At 48.2% G+C, this 22,129-nt stretch overlaps 1 protein-coding gene across 3 annotated transcripts in view; it reads right to left on the reverse strand.

Moving 5' to 3' along the window:
* Nucleotides 1-22,129, reverse strand: part of Slc24a4 (solute carrier family 24 member 4) — a 142,728-nt gene that overhangs the window by 13,569 nt on the left and 107,030 nt on the right. For all 3 annotated transcript variants that reach the window (XM_057782406.1, XM_057782408.1, XM_057782409.1), the window contains exons 11-13: nt 21,709-21,878; nt 17,677-17,881; nt 4,781-4,947 (exon numbers count right to left, since the gene is read on the reverse strand). In XM_057782406.1, the coding sequence (XP_057638389.1) occupies nt 4,781-4,947; nt 17,677-17,881; nt 21,709-21,878 (542 nt within the window). The remainder of the gene's footprint in view (nt 1-4,780; nt 4,948-17,676; nt 17,882-21,708; nt 21,879-22,129) is intronic.

Below are 22,129 nucleotides of genomic sequence, written 5' to 3' on the forward strand. Positions count from 1 at the left end.
CAATAACCACTACTAACACATCACATCTGTAGGTGGGTCCCAAACTTGAGGGCATAGACAATCCCTTGGAGGCTTGTTAGAACCAGACCACCAGGTCTCACCCCAGAGTCCCAGCATGAGGCCTAACAACTTCCAGGTGATTAATACCCTGAAGCTGCTGGTCTGGGAACCATTTGAAGATATCTGTACATCCTTGACCATTCTTTTGGAGTATATATCAGGAGAAAAGGGAGGTCAGATCATATTATCACTATCCATTTTGTAACTACTTGTTTCACGTAATAATATCCCACGAATACGTTTCCACACACAGCCATCACCTGAACACAATTTACAATGATGTTTAGATTTCACTGTGTGGCCTGTGCATTATAATTCATCCCTCACTAATATTCCGATGACTTCTTATTGGATCGCTATCGAGGATTTATTGTATTCCAGGCACTCCACAAAAGTATCTTACTCTCTGTCTTAGTCAGGGTTCTATTGCTGTGAAGAGAAACCATGACCATGGCAACTCTTATAAAGAAAAACATTTAATTGTTGTGGCTTACAGTTTCAGACATTGAGTCCATTATTACCATGTGGGACACTGCCTACTGGTGAGGAGGACACTATTGTTATGCCAAATAAGAACCAGAGAGTTAAGTACCAATGCCCATGGGCACATGCTTGCAACAGAACATGTACTCCCAGCCAAATGCTCCAATCTCCTCTTCATCAATGTGTCTGTATGTCAGTCTCTGAATTGTTATCTCTTTACTTCCTTAGGAGAAACTCCAAGACACAAACCTGTTGGATCAAAGACTTCTCAAGAAGATCTTGAATGCATAGTCACATAGTCGCCAGTGAATGCCATTTGAGATAATGACACCGGAGAGCTGGCTGGGGCTATTAGCAGCAGCGTTGGGGCAGCAAGACAGAAAATCTTAGAGGCATTTGGACCACCCTAGCTTACCCCTTGGCTATAGCTTGCCTCTTTTCAGAGACCGTTAGCAGTGGTGCCCTTCAGAACTGATCATATTTCAGTTGTGATAGTTTTAATTGTCAACTTGACACAAGTTAGATTATCAGGAAGGAAGAAACCTCACTTGAAAAAATGTGTCCATCAGATATAGTTGTAGTGCTTTTCTTAGTCAGTGATTAATAGGCAAGGACCCACACCATTGTGGGTGGTGCCATCCCTGGGCTGGTAGTCCTGTGTTCTATAAGAAAGCAGGCTGGTCAAGCCATGAGAAGCAAGCCAGTAAGCAGCCTCCACGGCCTCTGCAGCAGCTCCTGCCTATAGGTCCTTGCCTAGTTTGTGTTCCTGATTTCCTTCAGTGATGAACAGTGATGTAGAATCATAAGCCAAATAAACCCCTTTCTCCCCAAGTTCCTTTGGTCATATTTTTTCATTATAACAACAGAAATCCTAAGATAACTTTAGAATTATCTGGGAAGATAGTATCAAGGAGGGATTGTCTAGATGAGGTTGGCCTGTGGGCATGGGGGGGCTTGTTTAATTGTGTTAATTGATATGAGAAGCCTCAGCCCACTATGGGTGGCACAATTCCCTGGGCTTGGGTCCTGAACTGTAGAAGAGTGAAGGAAGAACCTAAGCTGAGCCCCAAGCATCCACGCATTCACTTCCCTCTCTGTTCTTGAGTGTGCATGTGATGGTTAGCAGTCTTCAGTTCTTTCAAGTTGCTTTATGTCCAGGTGTTTTTTCAATAGTAATGAAACTGGGACACTGGTTAATGGTTCCAGTCCTAGAAACTGCTGTATGACTTTGGACAGTCAGGCTCACTTCTCTGAGCCGAAGCCCTCTCGTGGGCTCATGGCAAAGATGAAATGAGGAAGTGTAATGTGAATACCTGGCCAGGACCACATGGCCATGGTGCAATGTTTCCTTCTATTTCAATCATTTGTTTGTATTCTATGGGGACAGGAAAATGAGAGCAATCAGATTTCAAGGTTCTGAGAGCCCCAGACTAAAGAGAGCCAGGCGTCCCAAGAGCCAGGCTTCACCACTATGTGGAAATTACAGAAACAGCCCCAGGAGAAGAACAAGAGATGAGTTTGAACACACTGTCCACCACACTGACAGAGGGTTCAACACCCTACCAGGTGCCCCTCCTGTTGAGTAGGGACAGACAGACACACTTCATTTTATCAGACAGAGGCACAAAGCTAACATGCCCTGGACTCGGAAGGAGGGATCAGGAAAGGGATAAAGGAACAACTGGTCCATCATCACTGAGTTCACACTGTTGACCAGAGCTGTCTGCACAAGCCACTGGCTGTGACATATGAGTTCTGAATTGGTGATGCTGGCCATCTTAAGGGTAGTAACTGAGTTACCACACGTGGAGCTGCTAGAATTGACTCTCCTTAAACCACTGAACCGTGTGACTAAGAAACAGTGGGGCGGGGGGGGGCAGAAGATGGGCACGGTATGTAGGTATGTCCACATACTTCAGAGTCTGAAGGACGTCACATAGACCTTATTCTACCCTGAACTCAAACTCCAGGAGTTCCAAGCCTCCAGATATGCAGGCTTTGAATGGAAAGCAGACCCACATTCCCAGCTTCTCTTTGTTCCTCAGTTTCCCCAATTGTGGTTTAGAAAGAACAGTCCATTTGAAGGTCCCTTTGCTTGACACTGACATTGTTTTTTTTCTTTTTCTTTCTTCTTTTTTTTTTTTGTTGTTGTTTTGTTTTTTTAAAATTGAGACAGAATTTCTCTTTGTATCCCTGACTGCCTTGGAACTTGCTCTGTAGACCAGGCTGGCCTTGAACTCACAGAGATCCTCCTGCCTCTGCCTCCTGAGTGCTAGGGTTAAAGGTGTGCACCTCTGACATTTGCAAGGGTTTCTTCTTAACCCCTCAGAAGTGACAGCCTTAAAGGTGATGGGTCAGGGGGTAGCCTCGTGACTTCACTTCTCCCTAGTGCCCCATGAGGACATAATGGAGGAAGCACTGGCCACCAGAGCAGACACACCGTAGAGACCAAGGTGAGCTCAGAGGCACTGTCTTCTTTATGGCCCCAACTGTGGCCATCAACACTCAGGGCCATATACCACAGGTCAGCTTGGCCCAGCAGTGTGGCTCCCATGGCCCTAGTCAAACCTGGGCTGGGACTCTGGTTTTCAGAACAAAAGCAGGATTTGTAAATGAAGACATTGAAGGTAGGAGTGTCCCATCCAACTGCCACCTGGAGCTCCTTGAACAGTGCTGACCCTTTCCGTAAGGAGAGAAGAAAGAATTTCACAAATTCTTTAATTTGACCTTCCTAATCCCCGCGCCTACTCAAATGTCACAAAATACTCTATTTTTTTTAACTTGTCATGTTTTGGGTCTATGATTTCGTAAGAAACATCATGATTCCCTTTAAAATGTAAAGACGGCTGTTTTTTTTTTTTTCATTCTACCCCGGGAAAGTAAGAAGTGAGAGTCAATTCTTTTAAGGTGTGGCTGCTGTTGTCTTTGAGAATCATCTTTTCTAGGGATGCGGGTAGAAACAATTTCAAGCTCTTTTTCCATACCAATGCAAGAAAACAAGGCCCCCCAAACAAACAAACCAAAAAAAAAAAAAAAAAGTTCCACGTGCCATTTAGGATCCAACATTTGGGCTTTCCACACACAGGGCTTGGAAGAAGGGAAAAGAGATGGTGGCTGGCTGGGGAGCAGGTGTCTAACAATGGGCCAACAGGCCTGAGAGGCAATGGTGGTCACCCCAACTTCATAGGAGGGCTCACGTTGGGTCAGTGAGTCACTTGCTCAGTTGCAATGGTCTTAAGAGAAAGAACTAGGCTTCAACTTTGTTCTCTTGGGCAGGTTATGAGTATCAGGAATTTGCCTAGCGTATGCAAGGCCCTGTACAACTTGCCACAGCTCATCCTTCCGGCTAACTGCATCCTTCCTCTAGAGAGCAGGAAAAGAGGCCCCGGGCTTGGGGAGAACCTCTCCTGGCCCCACTGCCTCGTCAGGCCAGCCCTGCTCACCTTCCCTGATGTGGCCTCTGCGTGAAGAGGAAAAGGAAATGATTTAATGAGCTGCGTGCAACTGACAGATGAGCTTCACAAGGCATGGTTGTCCAGCCATATTGGAGCCAAGACCCCTCTTAAGCCCCCTACAGGAAACGGGCATTTTCCAATTCTATCATTAGCCCCAGCTATTCAGACAATTGTGGGTTCTTCATGCCTCAGTTTCTCCACCAGTAAAATGGGGACACTAAAAATATTTATTCCATGGGGGATGTTATGAGGCCAAATGGGGCTTCTATAAAATTGCCCTGTGTGTCTGGCCGGGCGGTGGTGGCGCACGCCTTTAATCCCAGCACTCGGGAGGCAGAGGCAGGTGGATCTCTGTGAGTTCGAGGCCAGCCTGGTCTACAAGAGCTAGTGCCAGGACAGGAACCAAAAAAAAAAAAAAAAAAATCTACGGGGAAACCCTGTTTCGAAAAATCAAAAAAAAAAAAATTGCCCTGTGTGTCTGGCACACAGAAAGGGGTAGCTTTCGACAGAGGGCTTTACATTCCTCTGAGGACCCTAGAAATGAGGGGGCCACTGGTGTCCCCTTACTCTGCCCATCCCACAAGAGCGGCTTCTTGTATGTCTCCCTTCCCAATGTTTGTTTCCGTCTCAGAACAAGCATGGTGCCCACTCTCAGGCACACAGCAGGGCACAATGTTAGTACCACTCTCTATTGAGAAAGACACTGAGGTCGGTAAGGCCAGGGACTTGCCCACAGGGAGGACCAAAGCTTAGGAGAGGCTGGGGGCGGGGGCGTCACTCACCAGCCACACCATGAGGTAGGAGAACACGGCGATCCACAGTGTGGCCGTGACGAAGGTGACCATGAAGAACTTCTCCCAGCGGGGCTTGCTGCAGTTGGGGATGGTGACACAGAGGAGGAAGATGAGGGGCCAAGTGAACACCCACTTAGCCTTGTCGCCTTTGGCCTCTGCGAAGGGGTTGGAGGTAGAACAAGGGGAGGAAGAGAAAGACATTGGGTTACACGATTTCTTGTCCACTCCCGGTTTATTGTTTTCAAGTTAAACTTGGTGTGACTTTAAGCAACCGGGGCCACGGGATTGTCCTCTATCGTGTCACCTGCAAGTAGCAGGAAGACTCAACGCTTGTTGACTGACCCACTTAGGTCCACTGTAATCCTTACACTGACCAGACAAGGAAGGTGAGCTAAGCAGGGATGACGCCGGTCCAGGGAGCTGGGAGAGGAGGTGGGACATGAGTTCTGGGAGCAGACAGCTGGAGTGATCCCATCAATTCTGCTTATTCCTCTGAGGATAAGTGTCAAACTAGGACAACAGCAACATAGTAACTGGCCTGTGGAGTGCGGCAAGCCTGCTGAGCCCTTTGCATCTTGCTGTCTTCATCTGTTCAGAAGAACATTCTCTCTGTCTTGGTGGTTGCAGGAACAGTGTAACAAAGAGTGTGGGAAGCACTAGGCACACGGCCCAGCACACAGGAGGAGGGAGCAGAAGCTGGAAGGCACACCGAGAGCTTGTGTGCAAGACCCCGAAGCTAGTGGAAAGCATCAGTGTTTGTGCAAGAAAGACACATGTTGGGGTCAATGAGATGGCTCTGTGGATCAAGACTCTAGTGACTTATTGCACAACTAACTCCTAAAAATGGTTCTCTAATTCCATACAACACGAGCACACCTGCATTCACACACGTGTGCACGTATGACAAAAACAAAATATTCTCTCTCTCTCTCTTTCTCTCTCTCTCTCTCTCTCTCACACACACACACACACACACACACACACACACACACACACACACACATATTTCTGTATATATTTATTTTGTTTGGGTACATGGTGTGTATGTCCCAGAGCTGGTGTGTACAGTTCAGAGGACAGCTTGTGGAAGCTGGTTCTCTCCTTCTGCCACGTGGGTCTGGGACATTGACCTCAGTCATCAGGCCTGACGCCAAGAGCCATTACCCTATGAGCCATCTTATTGGCCCTCAGATATTTTACAAAGTATACATACTCTCCCTGAGTACCCACAGACAGTTCTCCAGCATGGACTGTGTGTGGGGCTGTAAAACAAGACCCAGTGAGTTTAGTATCAGGCAGTGTGTGCTTGCCAACCTCAAAGGAATGGAATTAGAACTCAGTATTGGGAGGAAAATGGGAGGTTTGTAAACATGGGGGAGTTACATAGCACAGTCCTAAGCAATGACATGTCAGAGAAGAAATCACAAGGGAAATTAGGAAATACTGGAAGAAACAGAAAACAAAATGTAAAATGTCAAAACACACAGGATGCGGTGGAGACAGGCCCAAAGGAGACTTCTAACTGTAAATGCCCATGTTGAAGTGGGAACCAGTTAAAACCAGGACATTATGCACCTCCCAAGACAAGACAGAGAAGCGAGGATTAAGTTAAAAGAATGCAGAAGGAAGGAGAGCCCCTCGGAGGATCCCTGGGGCCTGAGACTAGACAGGCTGGCTAAACTAGAGAACCTGCCTCGAAAACAAGGTAGATGGCTCCTGAGAAATGAGGCCCAAAATTGACCTCTGACCTCCACACACACATACACTTCCTACACACATGTGCACCTGTGTGCACATACGAGAGAAAAGGGTTTTGGATGGCCCATTTTCCAAAGACACATACAAATGGCCATTAAACCTATTTTATAATGCCCAACACACAAACTAAAAAAATACATACATACATGTAATATTCTTTAGTCATTAACCAAATACAATTAAAATTATTTCACACTCATAACTGTAACTGTAGTAAAAAGACATAACAAATATTGTCAAAGATGTGGAAAAGTACAACCCTCACATACTGGTGGAGCAAACACAAAATGTTAGAAAGCAGTCTAACAGGTCCTCTAAAGAGTTCAACAGAAGCCCGGTGGTGGTGGCGCATGCCTTTAATCCCAGCACTCGGGAAGCAGAGGCAGGTGAATCTCTGTGAGTTCGAGACCAGCCTGGTCTACAAGAGCTAGTTCCAGGACAGGCTCCAAAGGTACAGAGAAACCCGGTCTCAAAAATATTTCATCACAGCTGACTCTGGATCTGGCTCCCCCATACACACCCGAGAGAGATGAAGACAAATGCTCACAGTCGCCCCGAAATGGAAACAACCCAATGATAACTCCGGTGAGGAAAGCATAAGCCAGCTGTGGTCTGTAAGGCCAGGGGAAGAACTGAAATCTGGAGGCAGGCATGCCTCAGCAGGGAGGAGCATGGAAACGATTATGACAAGGGGGGAAGTCAGACACAAAAGCCACATAGTGCTAGGCTCCACCCAGATGAGATGTCCAGAATCAGAAAGAAGCCCAGTGGTCACCAGGGAGAGAGGCAGGACTGGGGAATCTTTGCTTGTGGGTGTGTTTGGTGATTTTTTTTAATCTAACAAAATATTTTGAAATTATATACTGATGGTGGTCATATTGTTCTCAACACTGAAGGGAAATGTACCATAAAGGGTCTATTTTATGGCGTATGAATTATGTCTCAGTTTTTTAAATTGCAGAGCAGGTTGGAGCTCATCAGTTTCACAGCTGTCTAAGTGCACTTTATAATTTCCTAAATAATCATAATTCAAGTGTTTTTGCTTACAAAAACAAAACAAATCAACAACGACAACAGACTAACCCACACTGCCTATAAGGAGCAAAGAGAATGTGGTTAGCTCGAGGTCAGCAAGCCAGCTGGTTATCCCCAGATGATGCAATCAGAAAACTCTGTCTCCTATCTCATTCTAAAGGGACCTCTCCATACTGGGAACCTCCAGCATAAACAGGAGAACGGCTTCTGTCCCATGGTTTGTCCCAACTTCCAGGCTCCCCTCTTGCCAACTATACCCCAACCCATTTGGGCTGCTGAGGCAGGCTGAGACATTCTAAGGTTCCATACACAGGAGGATTATTCACTTTGGGGAACTGTGACCTGGCCACCTAAATACCCAGGAACCTCTCTGCAGACAGACACAAAAAGAGTGGAAGACACATTTCTTCTCATAAACACCAAATCGCATGAGGCATTTGTCCTTTTGCTGGTATGGGCTTTGCATATTGTTTTGACATCTGTCATCATCCAGGTCTCACCCAACAGCTAGCATCAACACCCACCACTGGTTTCCTAGGAAACAATCCTCTAGCGGACCCTGTCTCTGCTGCTGTGGTTTCTAACAGTCAGGTGTCACATACTGGTGGGTTAGAAAATTCACTTTAGTGGGTGGAAACCAGCATCTCCTTAAAAAGAAATGGGAAAATAATGGGGTTACACAGAGTGAAAGCTGAATATCATTCCATGAAACCAGGGTGTGTGTGTTTGTGCGTGCACGCACACACATATACGTGCATGCATGTGAGTAGATAGGCCAGAGGTCAACCTTGCAGGTCAAACCTGGCTTTTTGTCTGAAGTGGGTGCCATTTTCCCCAGGCTTCTTAGCCTTTGAGCCTGCCTCCACTTTCCCAGTATGAGGACTACAAGCACGCACTACCAAGAAATAATTTTAAAAGGCTGTGAGGCCACAGGGTGATGGGAAAAATGTCCATGTCCGTCCCTGAAGATCCAACACTGATGGTTCAGTGGTAGCCTTCTTACCTCCCAGTGACAGCTACCTCAGTGCTGCTGGAAGCCCCTCCTACTGCCCAGCCTTTCCCTTCTCATGCACTGCCAGGGCAAACACCATCACAGACTGATGGATATGTCAACACCAAGGACATCTCATTTCTTTCCCTAAGTCTCTGATTTCTCTCTTGAAGTAGAACTTTGCAATTTAATTATGTGACAGAAACTATTTAAAATGAGCTGTAACAGAACAGATGGCCCGTCACACCAGAGGGACACGAGCACATGTAGGTAGTCGATGGAAACCTCACACTCATTTGGGTGGATCACTAATTGGATGCTTCAATTAAGGGAGTGGCTAAGTTGTGTGGTCCTGGGGGTGGACTGCACCCCTGGCTGCGGGAGAGATTTTCTTGGGCCCTGGAGCGAAGCGTCCACATGGCTGAGACAGAATCACTGCTTCTCAAATACAGAGCCCCTCTGAAGGATCTTACCTGCCTACAGGACTGATGCTTTGGAAGGTCTGGATGAAGGGTCTGAGAATTTGCATTTTTCAGAAGAGATTGGATCTCCCCTATGTTGTTCAGGGTGGCCTCCAACTTCTGGCTCCTCCCACTCAGCTTGTAGCAGCTGGAGTCACAGGGAGCTGTTACTTAAGATACTTATTTTTGGGTTGGAGAGAGAGCTCAGTAGTTAAGATCACTGGCTGCTCTTTCAGAGGACTCAGGTTTGTTTCTCAGCATCTTCACGGCACCTTACAACTGCCAGTTAACTCCAGTTCCAGAGGATCTGATATCTTCTTTTGGCCCTGCTCACCCTCTGCCCACCCCCTGTCCACCTCTGCCCACCTCCTCAAGGCTCCTCAGGCTTATTAAGGAAAGCTGAACATTCAAATGAAGGCTCTCCCTCTGAGGGCCTTGCCTTGAGTTCGGAGGCCCTAGAGTGGGTTAATTGTTTGATGAGTGTGAGAAACCCCAAGGGATCGTGAGGACTTGCTGGTCCCATCCTGCGCTCTCAGCAGAGTGGTCTCTGGTGCTTATCAGCCGCAGACCTAGCAGCAGGTCCTCCCTTCCCATCGTCCCTACCATTTTCACTGAAGGCAAAAGAGGGCATAGCCAGAGGCAACCACTTACAGACAGGCAGACCCAGCTGTGGCTCCTATTCACCTACATGGGGCTTTCCTAATCTCAGACTCCTCATTGGGGAAATGGGAATCCACCAGCCCTCCCAGCAGGGCCACTGGCAGAGTCCAAGCATAAATATGAGATGCTTAGTGGATATTAGGGACCACTGCATGTGGGGAAGGACCCTGTTGTGTTGTTCACCCCTCCCTCAGCCTCACTAGACCCTATGGACTCCCCAGGCTCCCCCTGCCTCCTCCCTCAGGTCTAGGTTAGCAGTGAAGATGCTTTATTGCTTCTCCAACTTCACCATGACTGACCCACAGACACCAGGGTACTAAAGTGGCCTTTAGAATCTCTGATGGCAAGTTGTTGAGTCCGTGCCTCCCCACCCCCAGCAGAGGCTGCAAAAAAAAAAGCAAAAAGGTATCCTCCTCCTAGTTCTGACTTCCCAGAAGGTTCCTCAATCTGAAAAGCAGAAGCAAGGAGAGGTGGGGGGCCCCCCTTTTCTGTGGCTTTGGGTTCATGAGCATGGAGCAGGTTGCAAGGGAGCTTCATTTGCTACAGCACTGGGCACAACCTGGCAAACTTCTGAACAACCCTCTTTGGGCAAAAGGAGTTGTGTGGCCTTTGTTGCCAAACTCAGGCATCACAGAAAAGGCCCGGGCTCAGGGATACAGTGTCCTGGGTGTCCCGGCCAGTGCTGCTCTGATCTGGCAGATAGGAGACATCTTGGGATTTCCTAGAAAATGAACATGATGTAGGCTGGGTTTGGGCCTGGCAGAGATTTCCTTTTGGGTAAACCATTGACTCAGTTTCCTATTTGGAATATAGTCTAAAAGTTCCCAGTAGTGTTTCGAACTTTAACCTTCAGAGACTATTTGCTGCTAACCACGGAGAACTACTGCTTTCACTGGAGAAAAGCTAGCGAGCCTCCTGTAACGGAGCATGAGGCTCTTCTAGCTCTTTGAACAACCACTTACAGGACTGGAGTCATGGCTCAGTGGTAGATCACTTACCTAGCATGCAAAAGGGTATGGGTTTGATCCCCAGCATGGCACACTAATAATAACAAGCAATTGATAAATTAACTATATCAAAACTACTTAAAGTCAAAAGGTAGAAACAACCCAAACGTCTTTAGGAGTGTGGTATATCCACTAAAAGGAAAGGGTACAATACACATTACAGTGTGGATAAACCCTAAAAACACTATGCTAAGTAGAAGCAGCCTGGAACAAGAGGCTATACCTCATATGATTTCATAATTATAAAATATGCAGGCTATAGCTCTCTAAAGAGATAGTAAGTAGGTTAGCTGTTGCCAATGTTGGGGGGCTGCAATGGTTATACAATTTCTTTAGGGAAATGATGGCAACTCTGTCATAATGACTGTGGGGGTACAACTTAACGAACCCATGAAAAGGTGTGAATGTATCCGGATAAAGTGGTTGTAGTCAAGAATAAAAGTGCTGGGCCAGGATTTGTTCCTATCGGTCTGTGAGCTGATGCCTCAGGGGTGCACAGAGTGACTGACAGGAGAGTGACTGGAGGGACAAGTCTGTGACATCATGACTCTGGCTTACAGGCTGCTCACTGAGTATGAGATGTCTCTGGTGGCTCTCATGACCAAGGAGGGAGCAAGGTTATTTCGACAAAAGTTCCAACAGTCTCTGGGGCCTGGGCAGAGGAACCAGAGGTGGAGCTGTGCACATCTGGGGTGTGGGCAGAGGACCCAAAGGCTATCCCGACCAGCACACTATCAGAAGCCCCACCAAGCAGAGGAAGGCGGGGTATAAGGGTAGAAGCCCTGAGAAATCCTGGAATGTCCTGAATTGCACCTTTTGCTACTTCAATTGAAAACTGAAGCCCTAACCCCAAAGTAACTGTATTTGGAGTCAGGTCATTTAGGGGGCAATTCAGGTTCAATGAGCTCCTAACGGTGAAGAAGCAGGGCCTGATTTAGCAAGTAAAGTACTTGCCGTGTAAGGATAAGAACCTGAGTTCAATCTCTAGAATCCACATAAAAGAAAAAAAGAAAGGTCAGGTGTGGTGTTGGTTTTATCCTTGAACTAGAGAGGTGGAGATGGGTAGGATCCTGGGGCTCACTGGCCAGCTGAACTGACAAGCCCCTGGGTCAATGAGAGACCCCACCTCCCCCATCTCAAGAAACAAGGTAGGGAATGACTGAGGAAGACACCTGAGGTTGACCTCTGACCTTCACATGGACACACATAGACACATGTGAGGTTGACCTCTGACCTTCACATGGACACACACAGACACATGTGAGGTTGACCTCTGGCCTTCACATGGACACACACAGACACATGTGAGGTTGACCTCTGGCCTTCACATGGACACTCACATAGACACACAGAGTGCTGGAGACGAGATTCTGAATGTTCTCTTTCCAGGTGTATGCACCAAACAGGCAGCTGAGCATGCAATGAGCAGCCAGCAGACCATCCCTAGGTGGGGGGAGCCCAGCCATGCTGCCACCCTGATGGCAGACTTCAGGCCTCCAGAACTGTGGGAGGAGAGGTTCTGTTGCTTACAGGGCCCAGGGTGTGGTGTCTGTTTCAGTACCCTGACTAGTATAGGGAGCTAGAGGAATTCTATATTGGGCGGCCCCTGGCATGCATCCTGGTAGATGCTAGCTGACCCTGTGGTGGAACAGGAAGGTCCTCCTGGTAGGTACAATAGGAAGTGAGAGAGAAAGGTTCTGTTACAGGGTCAGGAAGGCTCCCATGGACACACAGGACATTCCAGATCATAACCCAGCTACAGGCAACTCACGTCTGAGCTTTTCCCCTAGCCAGGGTTCAGGGTCACTGGCCTACTGTTTAGGGTAGAGCAAAGATTATAGACCCTTGATTTCCACAAGAGGCAATGATGCTCCTCTTCCCTGGGAGACCACACCCTAGTTTCTGGGGGCTGGGGGAGGAGCAGGTAGAGGAAACCAGCATCAATAAGATGGACTCAGGCTATAGGGAGGCTTGGGCACTACTACCCTAGCTTTTGGATGGTCAAGATAGGGCTTCTGCCCCATTCTGGACAGTTATAGTGAGGGAAACAGGGCATGTGTGGCCAGCCTTTGGGCTCCCTCAGGCTATAGTGGAGAAAGTAGAATTTTCTTGGGTCATACATTAAATTCCAGGTATGTCCAACTTAGAGCCCCATGGGTTATAACACTACCACCACTACCACCACACAGACACACACTCACACACAGACACATACACACGCGCACACACAGACACACACATGTATACACACACACACAGAGACAGGTACAGACACACACATGCAGAGTTTCTTATTTTTGTGACATTGCAACACAATGTTGTTATCTATAAAATTCATGATTGAGAACTGCCCAGTTTAAAAACAAAAGTCTTGATGTTTTAGGTAGGTAGATTTTGTGATGGCTGCATTCACAGCTAGCCTGGGCTACATTCAGGTTGAACATACATGATAGAAAACACATCCTGTGGTCATCTCCTCAGATTTGCCTGGCAAGCCTATAAGCTCCTAGGGAACAGTCCCAACTCATGCCCAGATGTTGACGGACAAGAAGAATAACTGCGAACGGTCTGTAGCCCCATGCCGGCACGCAACAGGCACTCAGTACGGGCCATTTTCTACCTTTGACCTTCAAAACTGAGGCAAGCCCAGGTCCACAGGGGTTCTCAAGCCCGTGACTTTTCTAGAACACTGCCCGCGGTCTAATCAGGATGAATGGAAGCTGCATACAACACATGCTATGTGGATGGAGCATGTTGCAGTCCACATGAGTTCTTTGGAGTGTCTACTATGCTTTAGACCATGCAAGACCTGATGATATTACCATATGAACTGCTTAGAATACAAGTGCCAGCACCCTACTGTGTGGGTAAGGAGTAGGGGTCAGGGAAGTGAGCAGCTGGCCCAGGGTCAGTGCTGTGGAAGGGCAGGACTGAAATTCAAATCTAGGACCCTGGACTCCAGAGCTTACCCACAATCCTGCCTGAAATAGCACAAAAAACACCAGCATCTCTCCAGCCTTTGATACAGCCACATTGTTTCCAAGCTGGCCCCAGGGACAGTTTCTTCCCTTTCTAAAGACCCCAGTCCCTTGTATTCCCAAGAGCAGCAGCCTCATGGACCCCCAGGGGACATCTCAGAGCTGCCACAGGCCCTAGGCCTGTGAAACCAGCAGAGCTGGACTGAAAGGAGACCAAAGAGGCCCAGAACTGAGGTCCTGGGTGTGGCATTCATTGGCCTCCTCTCACTTCCTGTGAACCTTGACCTCTGCCTTCCCTGTCCACACCTAGAGGGGCAACCATCACCCTGTACTGTTTCCATGGCTACTCTGCTCCCAGGGAGGAGGAAAAGGGACTATAGTTTCCACGGCAACCCTGTCAACACCTCTGCTACACAAAGGGAGCTTCCCCTGGATGTGGGAAGCAGGGTAGATCCTGAGCAGGGAGCCAGCACCAAGCGGAAGCCGAGGAAGCTGTTCTTGGCTAGGTCAAGGCCACACCCAAGAACATCCTGGAACCAAGAAAGAAGGTGAGCCAATTACAGAGGAAGGCCAGAGCTCCCCAAAGGGCTCAGGGAGGATTCACAAGGCAGCCACCTAGGAGGCAGTTGGGGGTGACTCTTGAATTAGTACCATCCTATGTAGTGACCTACCCAGAGACCCCTACAACTATACCCCTGAAGTGGCCTAGATCTGGTTGTAGGGGAAAGGGGCAAGTCCTAGGGGCTGCTCCATTTACTCCGGCCAAATTCGAGGCTGGGAGTCATCCTTCCAAGGGGCTACCTGACTTCACAGAGCAAGAGCTGACCCTCATGTGTCTCTCTTGTAGCCTCCTGGACATCTTGAGACCAGGAAGACAATGAAGTGGCCAACAAGTAGTAGAGGGAAGCACAGAGCTGCTCATACTCACCTCTCAGAGTTGGAGACCATGACATAGACAACTAAGGGACCGTCATTACAGGTTCTAGACTATGCCACACATAGATCACTAAGGGACCGTCATCACGGGTTCCAGACTGTGCCACACATAGATGACTAAGGGATCGTCACCACAGGTTCCAGACTGTGCCTTTCTTGCTATGGCTCTGCTCCAAACCCCTCCACCCACCTTGCACTGGTCCTTTGATTACCATAGTTCTGTGTCCCCTGACTTGACCCCATAGACCCTGGAGAGGAATGGGTCTGGTGGTGGGGTGACACAGGGCTTTAAATGGGTACCCAGGATGTAACCCAAGGCCTGTGTCCCTGTCTCTTATAAACCCAGGGCCCATCCTGGTCTACTGGCCTTGGAGCTGGCTCTGGGAGGATGGATTGTTCTCCTAGGCCCTATGGAAGTCCTCCTATCAGTGTGTCCTAACAGGAACATACTGCGGACCTGGATCTGGAGAGGACCACTCCTTTTGGCTTTCAGGGTCTCAGATAACTCAGGGACAACTCCTGCCAAACTAGTGTGACTTTCATCCTAGCCAGCCAAATGGGCTGAACATGCACAGCATAAGGTCCCACAGGGATACAGGATGCAGGGATGCATCGCCGATGGTCCAGACACCAGTTCCTTTGGGCCATCTGGATGGCAAAGGGGGCCTGGATCCCAGGACTGATCTCCTCAGAGACCTCAGGAAGGGGTCAGATTTTGTTTTTGGTGATAGAAAAAAAAGGTGCTTGATCAGGTCTAGCAATTCCTAATCCATCCAAATCCTTGGAATACCCTAAAGAAGCATGAACACATGCGCCCTCCAGGCCCTGTTCCAGGCTCAAGGCTAGGCCCTGAATTTGAGGAAGAGCCTGGTGTTGCAGAATATTTGTTTACACTGTAAAGATGTGTCTTTGCCAAAATGCTTTCTGATTGGTTTATTGAAGAGCTGAATGGCCAATAGTTAGAAAGAAGGTATGGGCGGGACTTCCAGCCAGAGAGAGAACTCTGGGGAAAAGGCAGAGTCACCAGCCAGACACAGAGGAAGCAGCATGGGCAGTATGGAAAGATGAGTTAACAAACCACACAGCAGAACATAGATTAAAATAAATGGATTAATTTAAGTTATAAGAAATAGTTAAGGCCAGGTTTTCATAATTAATAATAAGTCTCCATGTCATTATTTGTGAGCTGGTGGTCCAAAGAAAAATCCAACTACACTTGGAGCTGAAGTAGGCACATAGCATGGAGAATCTCTGATCCAGAAACTCTAGGGAAGTCTATGGTCGCAGGAGAGCTTGTATCTCCAGACACAGTGCCCAGGGCTCCAGACTGGTGGGCACAGGCCAGCTACACAGAGGTGGCCGAAGCAGGGCAGGTGCTTAGTGAGTCAGGTGCTCAGCACAGAACTTTTATTAGAACAATATGAAACTTTGGATAGGAAAGTTCCAGAATTCAGCTGCCTCTTAGGGTAGTATGCAGAAGGACAGAATACCCAGGAATGGAACCCAGTGCTTTCGACTCTGGGCCCCACCTAGGATAGCAGAGACTCATGGAAAGCTGAGTACAGTGAACATGGGGTGGGTTCTGGATTCTCTCACAGGCAAACTCTTGAGTTTGCTCACTCAATAGGTTTCCAAGAGTGCAGATATGGTGCTGGGATACAGAAATAAGTCAAATAGACAAAGATGCCCGCCCCAAGGGAACTGATAGTTTAGTGGAGGGAGAAACGCAAGATAAAAAGTTATATAAAGGGGGCTGGAGAGATGGCTCAGAGGTTAAGAGCACTGACTGCTCTTCCAGAGGTCTTGAGTTCAATTCCCAGCAACCACATGGTGGCTCACAGCTACCTATAATGAGATCTGATGCCCTCTTCTGGCGTGTGGACAGACATGGAAGGAATGTCGTATACATAATAAATAAATCTTTATAAAAAATTATATAAAGTATTTACAATGAGGTGACCTGGGAAGACCATACTGATATGGTGGCACCAGAGCAGAAGCGAGGGAGCGAGCCATGCGGATAACCGAGGCAAGTGCATTCCTGCAAGGGCAGTGTGAGCGTAAAGACAGGAACATGAGTGGCGTGTCTGAGGGATGGCAGTGACGATGCCAGTGTGGCTGGAGCCAAGGGGACCAGAGAGGAAAGAACAGGCAAATTCAGCAAGGACTCAGCAGTTGGATGACCCTAGACCTGTAGGGCAGACTCCAAGAGAGGTGGGAGGATGCTCGAGGACCTGAGGCAGCCTGTGGCTTGACCTGGCTTCTTTACAGACGTGCATCCAGATGTGTCCAGTAAGGAGCAGTTTCACCTTAGACTATCCTATCTAGAAGTGAGATTACATGTGGACTAAAGTGTCCTTCTCATGAAAACAAAGGGCAGGAGTGTAAGGATGTCCACAGAGGTGGTCCAGCCAGTAAACGTGCTTGCTATGCAAGCAGGAAGACCGAAGTTCGAATCTCCAGCCCTTACATAAAAAGCCAGGTGCAGCTGTATGAGTTTGTAACCCCAGCGCTGTGGGAGGCAGAGACAGGAAGATCTCTTGGGCTTGCTGGCCACCGGCCTAGCTCCAGATTCAGTGACAGACCCTATCTCAAAGGAATAAGATGGAGAGTGACACCTGATGCCACCTTCTTTGGACCCCTGCATCAGTGCATGGGTCCATGTAACAACCCCCCTAATTATGGGTCTATACCCTCACCACTAGTATCCATAGAAATAGTATTACTGGTCATTGCTTTTTTATTATAAGACAGACCAGCTGCCCAGAGCATTCAAGTGTGGTCGCTAGGAGTTACCAGTGCTTCCTTTAGGCCAGATGGCCTCTCTCTGGCCCTCAGGCTGCAACCACATTCAGCAATGTCTGTATCTAACTAGCTCTTCCCTGGACTACTGACAGCATGCTTATCCAGTGCCTTAGGGCACCCTGGTGACCTAATCTCAGCCCTCTGTACCAGTTCTCTTCCATTCCAGGATCAGGGCCTCCATCCAGAAGACCCAGGCATGGTTCCAAAGGTACCCACAGAAGCGAGGCTAGAAGACCAGCACCCCCAGACTCACCAGGCATTGAGAAGGGGGACAGGAAGACCGTCTCTACTGTCTCTGGTTCTGGGGGTGGTGGCTGTGGCGGCGGCTGCTGCTCCTGGCCCTGCTGTGGGTCTTCAGGGTTCTCCCCAGGGACATTTCCATTTTCTATGTTCTCATGTTTCCCATTTTGCAGTGGCTTGCTATTAACACCATTGGCCGAGTTGATCAACCTCTGTCGCTGTGGGACAGGAGGCAAGACAGACACCAAGCTGAGTGACGTAGAACCATGCATTGTCTTCTGTCTTACAATCTCCCCTTTTAACAACAGCCATTGGTTGTCTCCAATCCTTGCTAAACCTTGCTGTAGTTCCCACTTCACCCACTCTGGGTGTGTGCTAGTACGGAATCCAGCTTCAATCAGCCCATCTCCAACAACCAATTCTCCAAACATCTTACTAGGTTTTCGGTCAATGGACTGTCCTTCTGAATCTCAGTTCATGTCTGATGAGTGGGTTCTCCAAAGCCAGCAGCTTCCACCAAACCCATCCCCACCCATTGACATGGCTAATGACAAAAGCAACTTTGGAGCCATCCTAGCCAGGCTGGTTTTGTGTAGTCCATGGCTTCTTTGAACATAGGCATAAACAGAAGGCATATTGAATGAAATCAACAGGGCTGAGGACATAGCTCAGAGGGTAGACTATTTGCTTAGCATGCTTGAAGGCCTGGGTTTGAACACCACACTTAATAAACCAGGCCTGGTGGCAAATGCCTGGAGCCCCAGCACTTGGAGACTGGAGGCAGGAGGGCAGTATGATCATAATCAGGGATTGTGCTTGGCTACCTCATGTAGTTGGAGAACAATTTGGGCTATAAGAAACTCCAAGGCCTCACATTCTCTGGGCCCTATCTCTGTTCAGCTCTCTTCACCTGTTCCCTTATGGGTCAGCCCCGTGGGTCATGGGCATTCCACAGTAACATGCAAATCCTTCCCTACCAATTCATCAGGAGACTCAGGGGCAGAGATGTGGTTCTCGACAAACTTCCATAATGGGGTGCCCAGCATCCATTCCGGTGGTCTCATGGAGGGAGGCATTGCCACTCATAACAAAGGCTCACCCTTGCTCTAAAGATTGCTGAGCTGTCTTCACGTAGGCTAGAGACAAAGATTCCTAAGCCAGGAAAAGTGTGGTGCATGTGCATGCATGCAAGTGTGTGCGTGCGTGTGTGTGCATGTTGGGAGGTGGATACATGTGTGTATGTGTTGGGATGAGGGGTACGTCTCAACTTTTTTCTACAAACAGCCCTTACCACAGTCCACCAAAAAGAGCAAAGGGGCCTTTGTCTGATAGCCAGGCCAAAACACTCATTATTTGGTTAGTTAGCTGGGATTAGATGAAAATCCGTCCATGAAATCCCAAACAAACAAAGACAAATATAAAAAGACCCATTTTTGCAGAGACAGAATATAAAGGCAGGGCCATCGCTCCACGGTAGGATGAAGGTGAAGACTGTAGAGGGTTGGAGCTCTGGCCTCAGAGTCAACAGAGGATTACCCCCATCCCATACACATGTGCATACTTAAAAATGAAAATTAAAGACAATCTTTAAAATGATTGAGGAAATGAGACCACAGTGTCATACATATGCATACACGCATGCGCAAATGACTGTGTGTGTATTTGTGTGTTTACAAGAGCATGGTTATGTGCACATACTAATGCAGGTGCATATATGCAAGCACAAACGTGTAGGTGTGCATGCAATGGGTGACCACTCATGTGGAGGACAATGGGTTAGCCTTAAGAGCTGTCTGCTGCTTCTATTTGAAGCCGAACCTCAGGGTTGAGACTGCAAGTACACGCCAACAGGCCCGGCTTTTAAAATGCAAGTTCTGAGGATTGAACTCGGGTCCCTATGCTTTCGAGGCAAGCACCTTACTGACTGAGCTACTTCCTCAGAGCGTCTCAAGAAATAAGCCCAGATATGTTGTGGGTTTCGTTCTCTTCTGTTCTATCCTATGACGACCGTCTTTAAAGTCACTGCTTTGGCCCCAGGCGCAACCCTCCCATGCATGTGGATGAATCTTGAAAGCTGGAAGCACCCTGTCCAGGAACCTCAAACAGGAACTGAGACCAAGGAGGCAGAGATTAGTGGTGGGTGTGAGATCAGGACTCACTTCCTTTCTCCGGAGCCCAGACTCTGTGGCTCTCAGGCTACCTCACAGAGCAGGGCAACCCCGGCAGCTGAAAACACTTGTGGTACCAACTACTTGTATTTACCAGCTCATCAAAACCGCCACTCGGCCTGGTGTGGTGCACATAACTGTAAGCCCAGTGCAAGGAAGTTGAGGCAGGAGGATCTTGAGTTCTAGGTCAGCCTGGACTGCACCATGAAGTCAAGACCAGCCTAGCTTTCTCAAACAAATAAACAACTTCAAACCTATGTGATAAAAGACGCTATAAAGTCCTTGCCCCCAATCTTCTAGAGTTATTTACCACACTCCCCACAGCACTCTGTGGGTGGGATTCTCATGCTTCTGACAAATGGTCAGGATTCTATAAAAGTTCCCTGAAATAAATTTCACAAATATAGACCAGAATGACTTAAAGTCCAGAAATCATTCCCCTTGCTTTCTACCCATATGACACATTGAACAATAAACCAAAGCATAAGTGTCCCAAAGAGACAATCTTTAGTCTCTGGGGAATAATGCTTTTGCAGACACCCACGTGCTAAGTTTCACTGTCTTTGTCCTCTGACCACTGCGTGCTTGGGAGAATAAAGCCAGCAAGATCTAGAATGCACTTAGAAAGCAAGGCCTGGAAACAGGCTAAGCTGCTGGGTAACGTGCCATGTTACCTTTGCAGTCTGGTTGAGCGCTAGCCAAGTTCTGACTACTGTTTCCAAAGGAGGAGACACTCAGAACACCAGGTGTGAAGAACAAATCCTCAGAGGCCACCTCCATTCACCAGTCTGGTGGTTTGAAGGCGAATGGTTCTCATAGACTCATGTGTTTGAATGCTTGGTCCCCAGCTAGTGGAACTGCTTGGGAAGAATTAAGAGGTGCGGCTTTGTGGCAGGAGGTGTGTCAGTGGGGTGGGCTTTGGCCTCAAGAATGTAGAAGTCTTAAAGAAAAGTGTTGGGTGAGGGGGGAGACTTTGGAGTTCGTCCCCTCCACCCCAAGTTGTTAATCTCCTGCTGAGTAGGAGGAAATCTGCCTCCAGGAGTTCCTCCCTCTTGTGCTGTGACTTGTGCCCCATGGCAAAAAGATAAAAATGGCTGTTTAAAAAGCTCACACCAGACCCAGTCTGTATCCCTCTGTCTGTCTGTCTCCCTCCTTCTGTCTGATACCCCTCCCTACCCCTCCCTGCAACTTGTGGATCGGATGTGAGCTCTCAGCTCCTTCTCTAGCACCATGCCTGCTTTCCTTTTGCCACGCTCCCTGCCAGGATGATGGATTAATCTTCTGAAACTGTAAGCGAGCTCCCTATTAAAGGTTTCCTTTTATAAATTGCCTTGGTCATGGTGAACGGCAACAGAACACTAAGACAACTGGTGATTCTTCAAGGGTCATAATCCGCAGAGAATGGGAGTTGTGTTCATGCTTGGTTCTCTAATTAACCCTGTGAAGAAACCACCATACTGCAGGTTCCCCTTTCTCTAGTTAGCTCAGCTCTAGCAACTGACAAATAGCGAAATAGCTTAGGCGTGGGGTTCCTCCACCTTCTGCTTAAGCTTCCATGACAAGCCTCTGCAGGGCCCCCACCCTTCCTTCCTCCCATGCCTGAAACTCCAGGAAGAGTCCTAAGGGGACAGAGCCTGTGGAAATGCCAGATCCACCCAAGGCTATTCACGTTCTGCTAGCCAGTGTACCCAGCCTTTCTGACATGCAACATGGTCTAGTCATCTGCAAAGTTCATGCTTAAGAGGCATGTAATTGAGTTAAAAAAAAATTCGGTTTTAGGCAAGGTTACAATTTTGTGTTGGGTGGCATTCATAGCTACTCTCCACCACATGCAGTCTGAGGGTTACAGGCTGTACCTGTGTGTTGGGTTAACTTACCTCATTAATTATGATCCTGCTGGCCATCCGTAGTCGGGTCCTGGGTCCAAACTTGTTGGTGATCATGATGCGCAGGCCGGCCTCCGGGAAGGTGAACTTGGGAGGGCTAGAGCTCAGAATCTCATCCACCATCACCACTGGGGTCTTGCTGTAGGGAGGTTTCTCCTTCACTGTAGAGCACAGCTCATGATCAGTGTTGACTCCTTGGAGGACAGTGCCCTAGTGATAGGGACTCACTTCCCTCATGGCCAACATCTTGGGGCAATGCTTGGTAGCTGGCAGCTACTCTGAGGTCAGAAACCTAGCTTCAGCATCTCTCTTCAAAGTGTGGCTTACTTCTGACATACCCATGATGCAGCAAGTTAGACAGATTCATCAGGTGCCCTGCTACCCATGTACTACACCTGGCTTCTCCATGGTT

This window comes from Chionomys nivalis, chromosome 10 (genome assembly GCF_950005125.1).
Source record: "Chionomys nivalis chromosome 10, mChiNiv1.1, whole genome shotgun sequence".
In the NCBI taxonomy this organism is placed as follows: Eukaryota; Metazoa; Chordata; class Mammalia; order Rodentia; family Cricetidae; genus Chionomys; species Chionomys nivalis.